At 44.4% G+C, this 18,921-nt stretch overlaps 1 protein-coding gene across 3 annotated transcripts; it reads left to right on the forward strand.

Annotated features, from left to right (window-relative positions):
• The first annotated feature begins 1,097 nt into the window (after positions 1 to 1,097).
• neurl4 (neuralized E3 ubiquitin protein ligase 4) lies at positions 1,098 to 18,578 on the forward strand. Of its 3 annotated transcripts, none has more exons than XM_011487503.3 (29): positions 1,098 to 1,504; positions 4,052 to 4,565; positions 4,642 to 4,707; positions 4,780 to 5,243; positions 5,844 to 5,955; positions 6,034 to 6,122; positions 6,200 to 6,272; positions 7,133 to 7,406; positions 7,498 to 7,679; positions 7,754 to 7,839; positions 7,911 to 8,073; positions 8,146 to 8,353; positions 8,574 to 8,650; positions 8,752 to 8,830; positions 10,142 to 10,311; positions 10,405 to 10,533; positions 10,628 to 10,773; positions 12,378 to 12,596; positions 12,856 to 12,954; positions 13,024 to 13,176; positions 14,252 to 14,419; positions 14,510 to 14,668; positions 14,835 to 15,014; positions 15,107 to 15,200; positions 15,272 to 15,379; positions 15,463 to 15,607; positions 16,294 to 16,406; positions 16,489 to 16,648; positions 16,727 to 18,578. In XM_011487503.3, the coding sequence occupies exons 1-29, from the start codon at positions 1,340 to 1,342 to the stop codon at positions 16,929 to 16,931; spliced, it is 4,800 nt and encodes a 1,599-aa protein (XP_011485805.1). In that variant the 5' UTR covers positions 1,098 to 1,339; the 3' UTR covers positions 16,932 to 18,578. The 3 variants fall into 3 exon arrangements, with proteins under 3 accessions (XP_011485805.1, XP_020567308.1, XP_011485806.1); XM_020711649.2 differs by having other exon boundaries at positions 10,634 to 10,773; XM_011487504.3 differs by having other exon boundaries at positions 1,099 to 1,504; positions 10,631 to 10,773.
• The last annotated feature ends 343 nt before the right edge of the window (positions 18,579 to 18,921 follow it).

The raw sequence follows: 18,921 nt of genomic DNA on the forward strand, positions 1-18,921 counted from the left end.
GGCTCCATCTGATTGGTCAAATGCATAAAGGGATTTATTTAATTCATTAAATAATTCAAGCTGCCATAAGATTGTTTAAGGATATTTAAGGTTACCATTTAGTGCAATTATTTATTTATTTTTTATCTTTTGCGATCTGCGTATTGCACAGCTTGATATTGTGATAATGATAAATTAGCGATATATTGTGCAGGCCTATTGTACACCATGTACTTATAGTGTAGAAAGTAACTGAATACTTACTTAGACTAACATGGAATATTTTAGGTTTACAATATATATATTGTAAACCTAAAATGTTCCGTGTTAGTAGTGTATTTAAGTTTATATACTGTCTATATTATAGATGGTATATAAACGTAAATACACTACTTTGCTGAGGGGATCCACAAAGAGAGCAGATTATATTTTTGTATATGTAATTAAAATTATGCTCTAATAATTTTATTATAGAATTGAATTGCAAATTAAAAGATCAAAAACTGAGTAATAGCTGAGGTGCTATTACTAACGCTTAAAGAAGGCTTGTATTGATGATTACCTAATCTTTGTCAGTAATTATACTAATATTGACTAATATGGGGGCAAGTGGGGTGGGGCCAAATTTTTTGTTGGGTGCAGTTGCCCCCCCAAAGCTCCGCCCCTGGTAGCACTGCGTTTCTGATGTTTTTTCCATTATATAACTAACAAAAGGACAGTTCAAGTTTATTTTAAGTGTTTTCATTCAATAGTTGAATATAAATCCACAGTGGACAGTGTCTGTCTTATCATTAATCTTCCAAAAAAATCTGAATTTGCTGAATTCTTTTCCATTTTTAATAATTTACTGAACGATTGAACATGACAGAACATGGCTTAACATTCAGCAAATTGACAAAAAATAAATAGTAACTTCACTCAAAAGATGCAAATACAGAACAACAGACGATAAAACAAAATAAACACAATATAATAATGCAAGGCTTATAGGATTTTAAATTAAGTCACTTTCTAAAATTTGTTTTTAACACCTTTTTGTTAGTTGAGTCACTTATGGTTAATATAAAAAATGTAATTATAAAACAAAGTCAGCTTTCCACTTATTTGTAAATGTGATATTTTGCCATTTATTTCGAAACAAGAATCTTCTTTTACTGTATTTCTAAAGAATTTCAAAGAAAATTCCTTATAAATATGATACATTCTTAAATAACTTTTGTTCATTGAATTTGCTGAAGTAAAGTGACCTCTTTCCCGCGCTAAGTATCCAGCGCGACTTTCGGCAGCTAGCACATCGGGCTAACGTAACGTTACTGTCGCAAAACCAGAGTGTCGTGATTTCTGGCCGCCCCCCTTGAACATGGCGGCGGAGCTGCACCCGCGGAGCGGAAAGCTGATCGGCCTCTCCAACTCGAACCGAACCGCCCGGCGAAACCAGCCAGTCCAAGAGTTCAACCACGGGCTCGTGCTCAGCAAGGAGCCGCTGAGGGACCGGGATGTCTTCACCGTCCGGATCGACAAGAAGGTAAACAAGCGCGGGCCCGATGCTTTGCATTCTGCCACCCCGAGCGCCGGTGGTCACTCAGAGCAGCAGTGGGGGCTGTAAGTGGATAAACCCGGCTCTGTTTCATCTTGCCACCCCCTGCCGCTCTTCGCGTCTCTACAGGCCGCCTACCTGTTGTGGCGGGGGACTGTTGGGGCCGCAGCGGCGGCGCGGTGACTCGACAACCGCACCCTCGGCTCGGATGTACGGTAAACTGGTCGCCGGGCTCGCGATAACCGTAGGTTAGTTAGCTAGCTAATGAGATGCTAGCTGTTGTTGACTTTCTAGAACGGGTGTCGCTTCTAAAAAAATGAAAACTGTCGCTTCTATTCAAACACAACAGTAGCACAATGGTTAAAAAATAAATACAAATAATAATAATAATAATAATAATAAAAATTAGTTTTGCAATTTTGAAAGAAGTCGGTGCTGCCCAGGTTTCCAGAGGGATGCTAGCAGCACCGCCCAGCTGAAGGGGCTCAGAGGATGTTACTGAACTGATCATTGTTGTTGTTGTCTCATTTTGTGACTGACAGGGTGGGTCGAGCCTTTTCACCCCCCAGCCATTTACCTTTTTAGCACCAAAAAGCTTCCATCCATTTGTAAACAAGATCTGCTTGGTGTCACAGTTGGGGCTTAAAGGCTGAAATTAAATAAAGACAGACATGTTGTTATTGGTGTGTAACTCTTGTGTGCAAATTGACCTAATGGATTCAATGATCTGGTTATTAAATGCATCAATCTGGGTTTTAAACCGACGTTGACGAGTTGAAATCTTATTTTTATGTAAAATTGATCAGCTGGAGTGAAAAGTAAAGAACAGACAGGGGTTTTATTAATTTTAACTTTGTCCCTCCCCCCTGAATGCTGCCTGCTAGAAGCTCCTGGTTTGGCTGCTTTATCTGCAGGCTGCCAGGAGTTCCCTCTGCATACGCTTACGGGGCTCCACAGACCCACTCTGATCATGCAAATCATGTTGTTTTTTTGAGTTTTTAACATGTTCTTGTGGCGTTTTTCTGATGCTGGAGGACATAGATAAAGAAAATGAAGCTTAGTCTAGTCTCTCTTTATTCAGATCGTTGTGAATCGGGAGCAGACAAAAAGAAACATGGTTTGAAAAGCTCGTATTTGTGATGTAGAAATTAAGGGTGGGGCCGCTCCATTCCGATGCATCTTTTTGCAGACGTCTAGATCCATAAACGTCTTTGTTTTATCTCGTCTCGGCTGGTCTCTGACTCCAAACTGTACATCTGGATTATTGCTTCATCATTTTTGTTGTGGGGGTGTGTGAAAGGCTGTAAGCTAGTGGGACAGAGTGTAAACGTGGAGCTCTCAGTTGGGGTGATGGTAAGGGGTAAAGATGATTTTTCTCCGTTGTTTATTGTCATTTTCTAAAAATGTGTGTGTTGTTTTCTGCTTGGCTTTTTATCTGTCTCCGTTTGCTGCAGCTTGGCTGACTCTGCTCAAATAGAAGAGCACAGTTACGGGGAAAACGTGATTCACTCGTGTGAAATCCAGTCCTTTTTCTTACTAAGCGTCAGGAGACCTTACAATCAGAGTAACGTCACGATCAGTCACCTTCAATATTTGATGTTTCAGCTTTTGTGACTAGCTCCTTTTTTTATATAGAAGTACAGAACTGCAAGGACTTAATGTGCTTTACTGCGTGTCATTTTCTGTCATTTATTTCAGTGTTTTGTCTTCAAAGATGCTCCTCCTGAGTATGAAGATGCACTGCAGACTAAAAATAACAGCAAAGCTCTTTTAAAAAAAGAATTAGAACTTGCTTTCATCCCGCTGCAGTTTTACACAAGCTTTATCACCGATTGCAGCCCCATCATTTTTAAATATTATGTCTCTATACTGTTGGAGCTTCATCACACACCTCCTCCCTTGCTAAAGAAAGCATTTAAAATGTCAGCAATTAAACCTAAAACGCGTAATGTTTGCATGCCTTCTTACTACTGATGGATATTTTATAATTTATTTAAAGCGCAAATGTTTTGCAATGTCAGTAAGTATTACTTTCTTCATTTTTGGGGGGGGAACAGAAGCAGCTTCGGTGAAGCGTGCAAAAACAAAAAATGAGAGAAAGGCGTCTGTCATTGTGGCAAACTTTATTTTTTTTTTTCTTTTTTTACAGACATTGTGTTGATGTGAACATTTGAAAGATAAAAAAAAACATTTCCTGTCATTATTTTGTAAAATTCTTCATTTACAAAACAATCTGGAGCTCGTTAAGATGCAGATCTGCTATATTTTTATTTTTAAAAAAACAGAAAATGTCCTTGTTGTTGTTCTCAACATCAGCCTCGTCTGAAAGAATATCAGCAGTTCAGGCCAAAATAAAGTAAAAAAGCTGCCAAAACCTTGGCTTCACTCTTTGTTACCCCCACCACTTTAATTAAAAACTGCTTTAAAAGCCATTAAATGTCTGCATCTTGTGCGATGCTACTTAAACCAAAAACTGCATGAAGTTGGATTTTCTTTTTTAGTGGAAGCCTCCATCTTTTCTCCGTCTCCCTGCAGGTGAACTCATGGAGCGGTTCCATTGAGATCGGGGTGACAGCTCTGGACCCCGCCGCGCTGGACTTCCCCAGCAGCGCCACGGGCCTGAAGGGTGGCTCCTGGATCGTGTCGGGCTGCTCTGTGCTCCGTGACGGCCGCTCCGTCCTGGAGGAGTACGGCCGCGACCTCGACCAGCTGGCGGAGGGCGACCGCGTGGGCATTCAGCGCAACTCCCGGGGAGAGCTCCACCTCTGGGTGAACGGGCAGGACTGCGGCGCGGCCGCCAGCGGCCTGCCGCCTAGACTCTGGGCGGTGGTGGACCTGTACGGGAAGTGCACCCAGGTGACGGTGGTGAGCTGCGAGCCGCCTCCTGCAGAGATGGAGAGAGAAACAATAGAGCGAGATGAGGAGGAGAAAGAAGAGGAGGAGGAGGAGGCGGAGGAGGAGTTGGTGGTGTGTGGTGCTCGGGAGAATGGGGGGATCGCAGCACTGATGAATGTGGCAGCATTGAATGAAGTGATGAACGGAGATGAAGGTAAGGAGACTTGTTTTTTTAAATCATTTGATTCTATCTTCGATTGTTTGATCTGGAGTGACTCTCACTCTGCCAGTGCCTGAGCTGACCTGTAACCACAACAGACCAGACAAGTTCCCCAACAACCTGGAGCCCGACACAGGTAAGAAGATCCACCTGAGATCTCCCATCAGGAGGAGCACTGCAGGTCTGACGAGCGCCACTCTGTCCTCAGTTCTCACAGAGCACCAGCTCTTCGACGTCTTCAACAATGCAATAGTATCGTTTTATCGCTCTGAAGATGAGGGCGGAGGGGTAGATGGGGGAGGAGGTGGGACAGGAGGAGGAGGAGGAGGTGTCGAGGGGGGAGGAGGAGGAAACGCAGGATCCGATTCCTCTTCCAGAGGCGACAGAGGGAGCAGCGGTGGAGGAGGCACGACACACAGTGACAGTGGGGGAGCTGCAGCAGCAGGAGGAGGAGACGGGAGCTCAAACAGCCCCGTCGGCAATGGAGGGGCGGGGCTTGGAGCCGTGACAGGGATGACCACCAATGATGCGTTGCTGTTCCACGAGAAGTGCGGCACCCTGATCAAACTGAGCAACAACAACAAAACGGCGGAGAGGCGGAGACCGCTGGACGAGTTCAACAACGGCGTGGTGATGACCAACCGGCCGCTGCGACACAACGAGATGTTCGAGGCGTGTACACAACCTATTGACTGTATATGATAGCTGGATTGAGTGACCCCTCCCCCTGGCGATCCGAACAGGAAGTACCTGCTGGCTCCAAGAAGACAAGTCCCATAGACTTCTAGTAAAAAACAAACGGCTATTATTCAGTCGTTCTTTTAGTCAGAATAACCAATGTTCTTGCTAAGGTATTCCATTTAAACTGACCAATCAGATGCCTCGGTAAAAGTTTGTGGTCTCACCAAAACATTCAGAGCGTTTGGCAGATTCTCCCGAGTCCGCTCCCAAGTGGTGGTGGTGTGCACTCTCAGCCAGCTCACTCCTAAATGGCAAGCGTGGTTGCCATAGAAATGTCGACTTAAACCGACTTCGACCAATCGCTGCTTACTGATGATTTCTGGTTCCAACATGGCGACATTTGTATAGACAATAATGGCGACTGAAGTCATTTGGTTGGAACCAAAAGGGAACCATTTTCTATGGGTGACGTCACTCTCGCTCAGTCCAGTTCTCTTATACAGTCAACGGCACAATCCGACCTCTTTCTTCAGTTGGTTCCACTGGTTGCATTTGTTGCTGATGGGACGCCCATCTCTTGCTCACCATCAGATCCGCATCGATAAGCTGGTGGACAAATGGTCGGGGTCGATCGAGATCGGTGTGACCACGCACAACCCCAACAACCTGGACTATCCCGCAACTATGACCAATCTGCGCTCAGGTAGGCGCCCAGACGCTGACAGGAACGAAAGGCTCCAAACCCAGTCGTGTGACAGCGTGGCTTTGGCTTCCCCATCAGGTACAATCATGATGAGTGGCTGTGGGATTCTGACCAACGGGAAAGGAACCCGCAGAGAATACTGTGAATTCAGCCTAGACGAACTCCAGGTTTGGCCCGACGGGAACAAACGTGCCTTTGAACGTCACCTGCTCTCCGCTCTGCTTTTAACATACTTTGCTCGTAGGAGGGCGATCACATAGGATTGATGCGTAAAGCCAGCGGCGCGCTGCATTTCTACATAAACGGCATCGATCAAGGTGAGGCTTCAGAAAACCTGCGGTATTTACGCACCTTTGTTTCGTTGGTACACTGTGAACAGAAACTTTCAGCATTTGGTGCGATCAAATCAAACTTTATTTATAAAACGCTTTTTACACTTGTGTAACTCAAAGTGCGTAAAAATATTCTCTCAACCTAAATTCCAAAGGCAAAAAAACAACAAAAAACAATAAAACTCTATTTCTAAGGCAATGATGTAGTAGTTTGTTGTTAGTGCTGTAAGAAAACAAATCTGCGAGTATTTTGATGTGATCTAAAGTTTTGCCTCATAAAATTATTTATGTTCATATTTTTCCCTAGTTTTGATGTCCTCTTATTTTGAAAACTGATAATCTATTTTTAGAACATTGCTGTCATGTATTGTTGTCATTGACGTAATCAATTGACAATAGTAACAGATTAAGCTTTTTTAATGAGAAGTAAAAAAACAGACAAACACATTTTCTGTTCTGGTGGCTCAGTCTAAGGGGGAGGAGCTAATAGATTTTGGTGCATGGCTGGAGCAGCCTTCCTTCAGAAACCCTTAAACTTTCATGAATTCGTCCTAAAAACCCACTCCGAGTGTCCTCCTTCTGTGCTGAAGGTTGTTGCTCTAAGCCAGGGCTGGCCAACCCTGGTCCTCAAAGCCTAAACCCTGCCTGTCTTCCAGTCCTGCCTGACCAGCTCTCGGCTAACTCGAGTAATTCCACATCCTGATTGACTGAAAACACCTGGTTTAGGTTGTCAGCATCGAGTTGGAAACCAGGCGGGGTTGAGGCTCTCAAGGACCAGTGACAAACTTCTGGCATCAGTCGAAGCCTTTTTAATGCGCTGTAATGGATTTTGTTCTTGTCACCAGGTGTGGCTGCAGCTCAGACTCCGGCGGTGGTTTATGGAGTGGTGGACCTCTACGGCATGGCTGTCAAAGTCACTATAGTCCACAACCACAACCACAGCGACCGCCTCAGGCGCAACAACGCCATCATGCGGGCTCTGTCGCCAGACGTGGGGCGATCCCGGCCCGGCTTGTCGCTCACTCCGGACGCCGAGGCGCCCGACCGTCTCCTCTTTCACTCCAACTGTGGCCAGAAGGCCGCCATCATCTGCGAGGGCCGGACCGCGTTACGGCCGCAGTGAGCTTTATTTGTTCTTTTTGCAGAACTTTGTTAAATATTTCAATAGGGTTGAATCGGTGATCCAGGTTAACGCCGCTGATTGTTTCAGTGCGACCGACGATTTTAACCACGGCGTGGTTCTGAGCAGTCGGCCGCTGCGCTCCAACGAAGTGTTCCAGGTGCGGATTGACAAAATGGTCGACAAGTGGGCGGGCTCCATTGAAATTGGAGTCACAACGCACAACCCCGCCTACCTGCAACTGCCCTCCACCATGACCAATCTACGCTCAGGTGAACGACCGCGGTGCCTTTTTTTAAAGCAGGTCGGTTCGGCTAGTCGGAGGCTAATCTTTTGATGTTTTCAGGGACGTGGATGATGACGGGGAACGGCGTGATGCACAACGGGACGACCATTTTAGACGAATATGGGCACAACCTGGATCGACTCAAAGTAGGTGTTAGTAGATATCAGTGTTGGTCTTTGGGGTATTTATTGTTTTGACATTTTTCTTGCCCGTGCAGGCAGGCGACACAGTCGGCGTCGTTCGGAAAGAAGACGGCAGCCTCCATTTTTTCGTGAATGGCGTGGCGCAGGGCCCCGCTGCCTGGAACGTGCCACCCAGCGTCTACGCTGTGGTTGACCTCTACGGTCAGGCGGCGCAGGCCACCATCATGGACGACATGGGTGAGTCAAAGGACTTTTTGGGGGGGGTGGTGGTGGTTCCACAGTGGTTCATGTTTGTGCCTCTGTTGGCAGACCTCCCCCCTCTGCCGGAGGACAGCTCCGAGGGCCCCACAGCCATGTCCCCTGGCAGTCCCTGCTCAGTAGCTGGAGCCACAGCAACCAACGACCTGCGCTTCCACCACCTCCACGGCACCAACGCCGTCATCACCAACGGCGGGCGCACCGCGCTGCGTCAGAACTGCCGCAGCGAGTTCAACGACGCGATTGTTATTTCCAACAGGTCAGACAAATAACATAAAAATCACTTTGAGAGACTTTGAGAAAACCCTTTAAAGAGGAGATCAAACAAAGACCATCACTCTTTAGCTCACCGGTAAATAGAACACAACAGGAAGTTCTGTTAATTTATTCAGGTTGAAAAAAGGTTATGTTTCTTAGTTGATTACTTACTCAAATGCTCACACGTTTATCTGACCTGGCATGAACTTTACTCGTTGCAGGTGCCTTCGAGATGGAGAGCTGTTTGAAATCGTCATCCAGAAGATGGTGGACCGCTGGTCAGGTTCAATAGAAGCAGGTTTGTTGGCGTCTCTAATCGATCCATTGAGTTCACATCCACGACATTTGAAACTTACATGAACTTTCTTACGTCTCTCTCTGGATTTTCTGTGCGTTTAGGAGTAACGGCCATAAGGCCAGAGGAGCTGGAGTTTCCAAACACTATGACTGATATCGATTACGATACTTGGATGTTGAGGTAATCAATTGAATTGTCCGGGTGAATACTCGATTCTGATTGGCTGCTGGGTGTGGATTAAAAAGTAATAAGTAATAAAAAGAAGCTTAAATGTTTTATATCACTGCGTTGGATTCTTTAAAACGAACTTTTGCTTCATTATTAAGAGGTGAACTTTCTCTCTGAACTGATGCTAATTTTAACACATCGTGATCATCAGCATATATATCGCTTTCCTTTGCCCCTGCCAGTTCAGTGCTGGCTAAGCGTGTTACGCGCCGCACCACATAACAAATAGTCCGCTTTTTGTAAAAAAAAATAAAAGAGCGATCTAAACCGAACAAATAACCAGAATAAAGTACTATAAACTAGTTGAATATTTATTTCTTTTGTAACTTACCATGGTATAAGCGGGTTAAAGACCTTCGAAATGTGCATTAGGAGAAATGTCTGATGATGATCGTCAGCCATTATGCCTTGTTTTTTGGTTAAGAACCAAAGTAAAAAACTTTGAATTTGAAAGCTTTTTTGGAAATTTATTTATTTATGAAACATTTCACACTAAAAGTTGTAAAAAAAACAAGATACATTAAATCAAGCGAGAAAAAAAATATATATATATTTATCATTCTTTTCTACTAGATGATTGTCTTTAAGTCTATTGTAAAGCGTTCCCAGTGGTTTTTTAATTATAATTATACCGTTTTAGCCAAAATCAACAAAACCTGTGTCGTTTTCAGGACATAGTTTCTGTAGACCGGCAGCAGTTCATCAGAAATTCAATTTTAAGTTGTGGGAGCAGCCCCGCCCCCCTTCCCCTCCCTGTTACTAAGAGTTATTGGCCCGCCCAGTGTATTTTCTATGTAACAAACGCGCTCCTTTTGAGACGTTTTTATGTCTGCTTCTGATTCATAATGATTTCAATACAGAAATGCAGTTTAAGCTGAATTTTCTTTATATTTGTCTTTCATCATCAGAAAAACGCTACATGAACATGTTAAAAACACCATTTTCACCAGAGCAGGTCTTTAACTCTGATATAATGATACCTTTATAAGTGACTGTGCCATTACATTTAAGGGTGCTGAGTGACTGAACAAGTCATCATTTGGGAAGAAAAGTTACTCTTCAGGACAAAGTGGAAGAAAGCTCCATCAGAAAGAGACTCTGTAGCCACGTTCCGTCTGTTATGACCCGTTCTAAGAGGACAGGAAAGAGACAAACAAAACTAGAGAAAGAACTACAGACGGACCAGAGATAGAAATACTGCAACATTTGAGACTTTTTTTTTTTTTTAACGTAGTTCTTCTTTGTTTCTTTTATTTCTCCCAGTGGAACAGCCATCATGCAGGATGGGAACACAATGCGCAACAACTATGGATGTGATTTGGACTCCCTAACTACGGGCTCTAGGATAGGCATGATGCGCTCGTCCAGTGGCAACCTCCATTATTACATAAACGGCGTGGATCAAGGAGTCGCCTGCTCGGGTCTACCTCCAGGTAAAGTCCCCCGGTGGACTGCATGCACTCCCTGATCCGTTGCAAGCCTCAGGCGGTCCGGCTGAACCACGGATGGGTGTCTTTCTGTCTCAGAGGTGTACGCCGTGATCGACCTATACGGTCAGTGTGTTCAGGTGGCCATCACCAACTCCTCCGGCCCGCTGGACAACAGCCTGTGTACCAGCAACATCACAGAAAAGAGCTTCCCTATCCACTCTCCAGGTACAAACATCAAAATGACGACCGAAAGCTTCGAGTGACCTTCCAATGACTGTGCTGTTGTGTCCGTGTGTGTGCGTCTCTGCTGCGTGGGCAGTAGCAGGCGTCGCCCATCGGCTGCACAGTAAACACGGTAAAAACGTGGTGCTGCTCGGCGAGGGCTGCCAGGCCGTCAGAGTGGGCGGGTACTCTCACGGCATCGTGTTCAGCGGGAAGGAGCTCAAAGCCGACGAGTTATTTGAGGTAAAAGAAACACTGCTGCGTTTGATACAGTGGACAGTTTTAACTCGGGTCTGGAGCAAAGTTTTGGTCCCACAATGATCATCCTTTGATCTATCCAAGTGTTCCCAGTGGTCTTTAAATTATGAATGTGCCATTCATAGCCAAAATCATAACCCTGCATCGTTTCTTTATGACATAGTTTCTGTAGGGTGGCAGTAGTTTGCTCTTAAGCTGTGGGCGGGAATGTTGGAGTGTATTTTCTACGTCACAAATATGATGTTTTTCCAACAGCATTTTTTTTGTCTGATCCTGATTCACAATGATTTGGATAAAGAAATACTCAGAAATGCAATTTTTTAAAAATATAAATGTCCTCTATCATCAAAAAGAAAATGTTAAAAACACCATTTTCATCAGAGTGGGGCAAATCTGGGTTGATTCTGATCATACTTTAAGTGTGAGATCCTATATGTGAGCATTGAAGTCTTATTTGGCTCCTCTTTGTTCTGGAATCCCACAGGGTTCAAACTTAGGCCTCTGCACTCTTCTATCTGTTTCCCTTAGGATCTTTCTAGAAGGACATGGCTTTCATGGTATGCAGATGACTATCTAATCTATGTGCCTTTAAAAAAAATAGGATGTTTCTGTAAACTGCCATCAGAGGAAAAGCGAACGTTTTGCTTCTGTATCCAAAGATGCAGATCTCCATGATTTAACAATTCTGAGTTTGAAAGCCAGATCAAATTGGGGGTCGAGTCCATTTTTTCCCCCACTTGACCAAAGTGAAGAGTTTATTTGTGATAAAACAGCACTTTTAAACCAATGAAAGTTTTCATGGTTTTGGGTTTAAAGTAAGGATAAAAAAAAAAAGCTAACCCTTTTTTGTTGAATCTGCAAGAACATCCTGCCCCTCTTTATGACTTTAAGGTCACAAGACAAAAACCTTTTATCGTCATTGTCTGGAATGTTTAAAACATTTTTTCCTCAGATTGGAGGTTTTGTATTTGATCTGGCGGCTGTTATTGGGATTTAACCAGCTTTCTTTTTTACTAGGGATCGGGCCCAATCGCATAGTTTCAGACTTGGTGGGAATCAGATGTTGTGTCCTGATCAGGGACCAGATATCTATTTTATTATTGTTATTTTGATCTGTGTTACGTATTTCAAGCTTTTAATTTAATAAAAAAAATGCCAGACTAGAAGTCTGCATTTCATGAACGTATCACGACATTTTATTGCAGAAAGCGCCGCAGAATACGATAGAATCGTACGGAAACAATTTGGTAAAGTTAGCGAGATTCTCACAGATTCAGACTTTTAGGGTCAATAACTCTTTTAATAAATGCTTTAAACTGACAGGAAATGTCTCTATTGGTGTATCGTAATGCAAACAATGACCTTCAAAGGGAAAATTATTTGTAATTGGGATTAAACGGAGAGACGACCATCTACAAACAGCAAAAAGTGATTTAAAAAAAGAAATATTGTCTGAAAAAACCCCAAACTGAGCTACGGTAGTCTTGAGTTGATATCATTTTGTTTTCTATACACTTAAAGCTTTTATAATACATTTTTACACTGACAGTTCCATCTGCCTTCATCGTCCCTCCTCATCCTCTCCTCAGGTCAGGATCGATGAGGTGGACGAGCAGTGGTGCGGTTCGCTGCACATCGGTCTGACCACGCTGGCCCCCCCGGAGCTGCCGTCCTGCCCGCTGTCGGGTCTCTCCCCTTCCCTCCCCCAGCTCCGCACCAAGGTTACCTGGCTGCTTTACGGATCCGAGGTCCGTCGCAACGGCGTCCTGCAGCGCCAGAACTACTGCTATTCGCTGGACCGGTTGATGGTGAGCCGCAATCCCCTCCTCAGTTTTCTACTAGATTGACCTCTTAGCCCATAAAGAAGCCGACGTCTCACTTTGACAAATTTTCACATCATAAATTTGTCCTGTTGTTGGCTTTACTCCCCAAAATAATTCTGTGGTAAAAGGGGAACAAGATTCTTTTGTTTCTAGATATCTATTGAAGGTCTACAGACTTATTACTTAGCAAAATTTCCAATTTTCCGACATTCCCTGAAGAGACGACATCTGGCTGTGTTTCCAGGTCGGGAACCGTGTGGGCGTGAAGAGATGCAACGACGACACCATGCACATCTTCATCAACGGGGAGGACATGGGTCCTGCTGCTACTGCAGTGGCCAAGGTTGACCCTCTTTCTCATGTTCACCTCTTCGGAAAAAAAAACCATGTAACGGCGTCTCCATGTCTGCAGAACGTGTACGCTGTGTTGGACTTGTACGGGCGGATAACGGCGGTTTCCATCGTCAGTTCTTCGCTGGCGGAGGACACGGAAAGCGTCAAGGCGCCCTCGCTTTCTTCGGACAGCTGCAGCGAAGGCGAGGAAGACGGTACTCCTGTGAGAGAGGTAAGGAGAGACGACACAAAGGCTTTTGTCTTTATATATTTGGTTTTTATTTGATGGTTTTATATATATATATTGTTTTTGCAATTTTTCTTTTTTACATTCGGGGGGAAAATTTGTCCTCCGCCATGTACTGAAAAACTCACCAAAATTGGTCAATGATAACCCCACCTCCCCCTCCCCTCCCAAAAAATGATGACATCACAGCGGGGAAAAACCTCAACAAAATGAATGGGGACCATATATCTCAAGGGACATAAAAAAACAGCATACGAAAACACATGTTTTACAATTATTATGGGATGTCCACAGGACCTACGGCTTTTGTAGCAAAGTGTGAAATTAGCGAATTTTCAAATTTTTTCACAAAATGGGGAAAAAACCTTTTTTCACACATTTACTGTTAGCTTAAGTCTACAACCACAGCTAAAGTATTTTTGACCTTGGCAAGAGGTCGCATCTTGAATTTTCCTTAGTGATGATAGCAACAAACTCCTAGGGTTCATCATTGGGAGGATACGTGGGACAATATTTAGTTTTAAAGTTTGTAGAGTTTGAACGGTGTTAGCGGGTCAAACTAAGACAAAAACTGTTTTCTTGTTGCTCGCATTTTCTTTACCAGAGTATAGTAAAAATGTAATACTTGATTTATCGGCTCATGTCGAAACAAATGACATGACATGCAATGTGAAAATATTAGGAATGTGGGTGTGGTTGACAAAAAACCTCTGTTGCCAAGGAAAACCAAAAATGTACTTTTGTCCATTTTTATAAAAATGACATAGACCTGTTTGTCACCCCCAGGTGATCAAAAAACAATATGGTTGCTATGGAGCTCAACCAACAGAAAAGCTGCCTTTTTGGAAAAAAAAAAAAAGTTTTTTTTAATGGAATAGTGACATACAGCTTTGCCCAGGGTGGCAGGGCTGAAGGGGGAGGGGGAGTGTAGCCAGATAGTGCAGATCAAAAGGAGGCTGCGGGGGCAGGTCGCTCCCGCGAGCCTTACAAAGCTGCTTGTGGGTTTTATTTTTTATTTTTTGTGTGTTTGTTTACAACGTGATTGTTTTATGCCGTCCAGGTGGAGAGAGAGTCGTGCGCTCCGGCGCCCACAAGCATGGCCTTCCTGGAAAACCACGGCAAAAACATCCAGCTTTCTAATCAGAACCTGACAGCAGCCAGAGTATCCAGCTACAACCAGGGGCTGCTTGTCACCGCCCAGCCGCTGGCCCGTCAGCTGCTGTTCCAGGTCTGTGCAGTTTCCATAAAAAAGACACGAAAGGTTTCCTTTCAGTCGTCAACGAGTAATTGTTCATCCTTTTTTTGTTGTCGTTGACAGTTTCAGATCGACCGTCTGAATCCCTCGTGGACGTCATCGCTGTCGTTAGGGGTGATCGGCCACTCCCCCGACAGGCTGAACTTCCCCTCCACGGCGTGCTGTCTAAAACGCTCCGCCTGGCTGCTGCAGCGGGACTCCGTCTTCCACAACTCGCTGAAGGTACCCGCCCCGAGTCACAAGTCCGTCATGCGAGCCGGGGGCTTATCGATTCTTGCCGTCTTTGACGGACAGGACGGTGCTGTCGCTGACGGAGCGTGTGGAGCCACTGATTCCCCTTCAACCATTATCCCGCTGATCCCTTCTGTGCCTCCATTTCCTCCTCTAGATATGTGAGAACTACGGTCCAAACCTTGATACTTGTCCGGAGGGGACGGTGTTGGGTCTGCTGGTGGATGCCAACAGCTGCCTCCACCTCTACGTCAACGGCATGGACCAGGGCGTGGCCGCACAGGACATCCCCTCCCCCTGCTACCCCTTCATCGACCTCTACGGCCAGTGTGAGCAGGTCGGTGCAGATAGCCCAGGAGAAAAGGCTTTCTGAGTTTTATACTCTGGACGTGTCTTATCTTTTGGCATCGATTGATGTCTGTGTTGCAGGTTACCATAGTAACGAACAGTGTGTCAGCTGTGGGCGCTGAAAGCGGGGAGACTAGGTGTCAGGGCGATATGGAAAAGGCAGACATGGTTGACGGTAGGAAGCGGATTCTGTTTGATTCTATTCCGAGGCCCCCCGGGAGTCCTGAGTTTGCCGGTCATTTTTAGGAATCAAAGAGAGCGTGTGCTGGACACCCCCTCCAGAGGTCAACCCCAACAAGACCTGCGAGTACCAGGCGCTGTGTTCCCGCTTCAAGGACCTGCTGACGTTACCAGGTAAATCCTCTGGCCTTTTCTGTTTTTTTTTTAAGAGCATTTTTTCACCCCAGCAGGCGGAACTGACTGCCTCTCTTCTTCAGACAGTTACTTCAGCGAAGACGGAAAGTACAACCTGTGCTACTGCGAGTCCTGCCACAAGCTCCGGGGCGACGAGGCGTATTACAAAAGAGGAGAGCCGCCCCGGGACTACGCCCTGCCGTTCGGATGGTGCCGCTTTGCTCTCAGGTAAGAGGCTGGTGTTTGGAATCTGAAAAAAAGCCGGCACAACAAAGAAGCTAGTTTTTGTTTATATATATATATAAAAAATGTCTTCTCAGTAAATTCCAACTAATTTATTTAAAGAATTGCCTTCTTTTAGCTTTTTTTTTAAACACAAAACACATTTCAAAAGTATAAAATATGACTTTAAAGACCCACTCCAATGAAAATGGTGCTTTAAACAGATCTTTGTGGCATTTTTTGGATGGCGGAGGACATTCACGGTTATTTATTGTGGGAGTCACTTTCTAAAAATAACCTACAACAGGTGAAATAGTACAGATCTTTTAAGGCTGTAGAACTCCTCGCTACACACTTTCTACACTTTTTTTTCTCATTTAAACTCTCAAAGTTCAGACTTTCATAGACAAATTGCCAAAGATTTGCTGTTAGTAGCAAATACTGATGCACACACCCACAGCGCCCTCTAGTGGTTGTTAGCGGAAAAATATAGAAAATACAAGCAGATTAATTTTTAAAAAATCACAAATCAGTCACACCTGAATAAAAGTCCCAACCCCCAACCAAACTACGCAAGAACAATGGGACTTATACTCTGAAAAATACCGTACTCACTTTTGCTTTTTACAGCAATTCCTATGTAATCTTCTTCTTCATTTGTGTTTTGTACGGCAACTCTCTCCTCTGTGCAGGATAAAGTCCCACTGTGACGTTTCTAATGCACTCAAGAAGTGGCACATCGCATATCACGGCACCAGCGTCGGAGCCCTGCGCCGCACACTGGACCACAGCCAGCTGCTGCCCGGTACAGCCGTCCTTCCTGACTTAACTGCCCCTGTGGCGTCTTCCTGTCCTCACTGTACGGCTTCCTCACCTATCGGTCTCAGGGTCGTCGTCCGTGTTCTCGGTGTCTCCGGCGAAGGCGGAGGGGCCCATCGACTACGGCGAACCGGAGGAGAACAGCGCCCCGGGCAGGGAGGTACCCAGAGTGCGGCTTTCCCCCACCATGCGCTACTCGGGTTTGGAGACCTTTGCTCCTAAAGTGCAGTAAGTTTGTTGTGCGGTTAAAAACAAACAAAAACGGGGCGTTACTATTGGAAACTGAGATGGGTTCTCCTCCGGCAGATTTCGGGACCCCCGTTCTCACCGCTGTCACCAGGCCCAAGTGGGATTCCAGGTGTGCGTGCGTCCGGGCTCCTACAAGGTGGGACCTCATTCGCTCAGCAACGGCGAGCCGCTGGATCCTCGCTTCAGTAACTCAGAGATAGAGTGGATCACGAAGGAGCAGGGCGGCACACTCCTCTACGGGCTGCTCATCAGGATCGAGTGAACCGCCGGCGCTTGGGTGGAGCGGCCCGGCCCGCTCAGCACCTCCAGGAACTTTTGATAAACGGAAAACCAAATCCAACCCACACCCTGAGGGACAGACTCACCTGGAATCCAGCTGGTCCCATTTAAGGATTGTTGACAATTTGGGGTTGTTTTGTTTCTTTTGGTTGTTCTCGGGTTCTTGCTGTTGCCGGGAGCTACAGCGGCTTCAAAGAACAAACACACACACACACACTGCCTGCACTTTATGTTTTGGACATTCATGGGAGTCCCCCCCCCCCCCCCCCCTCCAGCCCTCTTCTCACCTTCATCAGTGTCTGTATTTTTATTTTTATGTTTAGCATTTTTATGTTTCGCCACCTCTGCTTCGGTCAGTGTTTGTTTCATGGTCAGATAAGTTACCACACCCGTCTGCACGTCACCAAACGAACACTTGAAACGACTCAAATGTGACTTAAATGGGGGGAGGAGGGGGGGGGGGTTATGATGATGACAAATCTTACCATGAACCTTACAGTGTTCTGATTGTGACTTTTAGAGGGGATCTTTGAAAACTGGAGTGGAAAAGAGATGTTTACACGCATAGCACTGTATGTTGCTGTTGTCACGCCTCCACATGAACAGCAGCCTCACCTGGCAAACAGAAACCCTTCTTTGAGCTTTAATACAGGCTCAACTGGAGGAAATGTTGTTTTTTTTTTATAAACATCACAACGAATTTCTTGGTAAGTTATTTTAACTGACTTTTTTTTTTTTTTTGCTTCGACCAGGCCGTTAGTTAAAGATTTTTATGCATTTTTTTCCAAGTTCCAACTACTCTTCCAAAAAGTTAAATGATTATCAATCTAAAATAATGTTTGCAATAGTTTACATAAATTCCCTTTAAATAGAATTTGACTCTCCTTTAACACACAGACACAAAAAATATTTTTAAGGAAAACTTAAAGCAAAAAAGTTCTAATAAGTTTGTAGTTTACGTATTAAATTGTTTCACTTTAAAGTGACTAAATACAACAAACAATTTTGCTTTTTTTTTTTAATCAACACCCATTTAGATGTAAGCAGGTTGCCTAGCAACTGACGTAAGAGTCAGCTACAGCGATTTAAAAAAAAAAGAAGCGTACTTAAATGACCCCAATTTTTCATTTATTTCTCGTAATAACTGAAAATATAGAACGATGCATCTTTCCTTCCAGATTTGACTATACAGACCCTTTATAAAAAAAAATATAGATATTACTTACCCCCCCCCCCCCCCCAAAAAAAAATCTTTTTTTTCTCTCCAGATGTCAGCGAGTTTTCCTCGTCATCTGCAACGATTGTAAGCGAAAAGCTATCAGTTTGGTTGATGAGCGAAATCTGCCAATTCAAGGCGTTTCACGCACATTTCCGATACGTTCGGAGGATGATTGACCTTCTCGGAGCAGCTGATTTGACTGATGGGGGATCATTGAATTTTAGCAAAGGCAAAAAAAAAAAAAAGTTAAAACGTCCAGTCAGAAAATGTGAATTATGTTATTACATTGCTTATTTACAGCTCTGCGCTGCTTTGTACACTTTTTTTTCAGTATGTTTTGTTGTATAGGCTGTTACATAACAAATCATATCTTCCTGGTTTATAATAAAAAATAAAGTGACATTATAAAACAAAAGTAAAGTTTGTGTATTTACATCAAAGAGACCAAAAACTTTTCTTTTAATTATTGTATTTATTGTAGGAAAAAAATATGGGTTCCACTTGCTAAAATGAAAATAAAAAGGTAAGAGTGGAAACATATTTGCAGCTTTTTTTTTTTTTTTTTTGTAACCCTTGTACTATCCTAGGCACTTTACCATTGGGAGTTGGGTCATCTAGACCCACTAGACAGTGCTAGGCGGTGGAAAGATTTCATGTAATCCAAGGACACCAGTGAAGATCACAAATCATTGAAGAAAAAAGGTTCAGAGCACTGTCTAGTGGGTCTAGATGACCCAACTCCCAACGTTAAAGT

This window comes from Oryzias latipes, chromosome 18, assembly GCF_002234675.1.
Source record: "Oryzias latipes chromosome 18, ASM223467v1".
NCBI classification, from domain to species: domain Eukaryota; kingdom Metazoa; phylum Chordata; class Actinopteri; order Beloniformes; family Adrianichthyidae; genus Oryzias; species Oryzias latipes.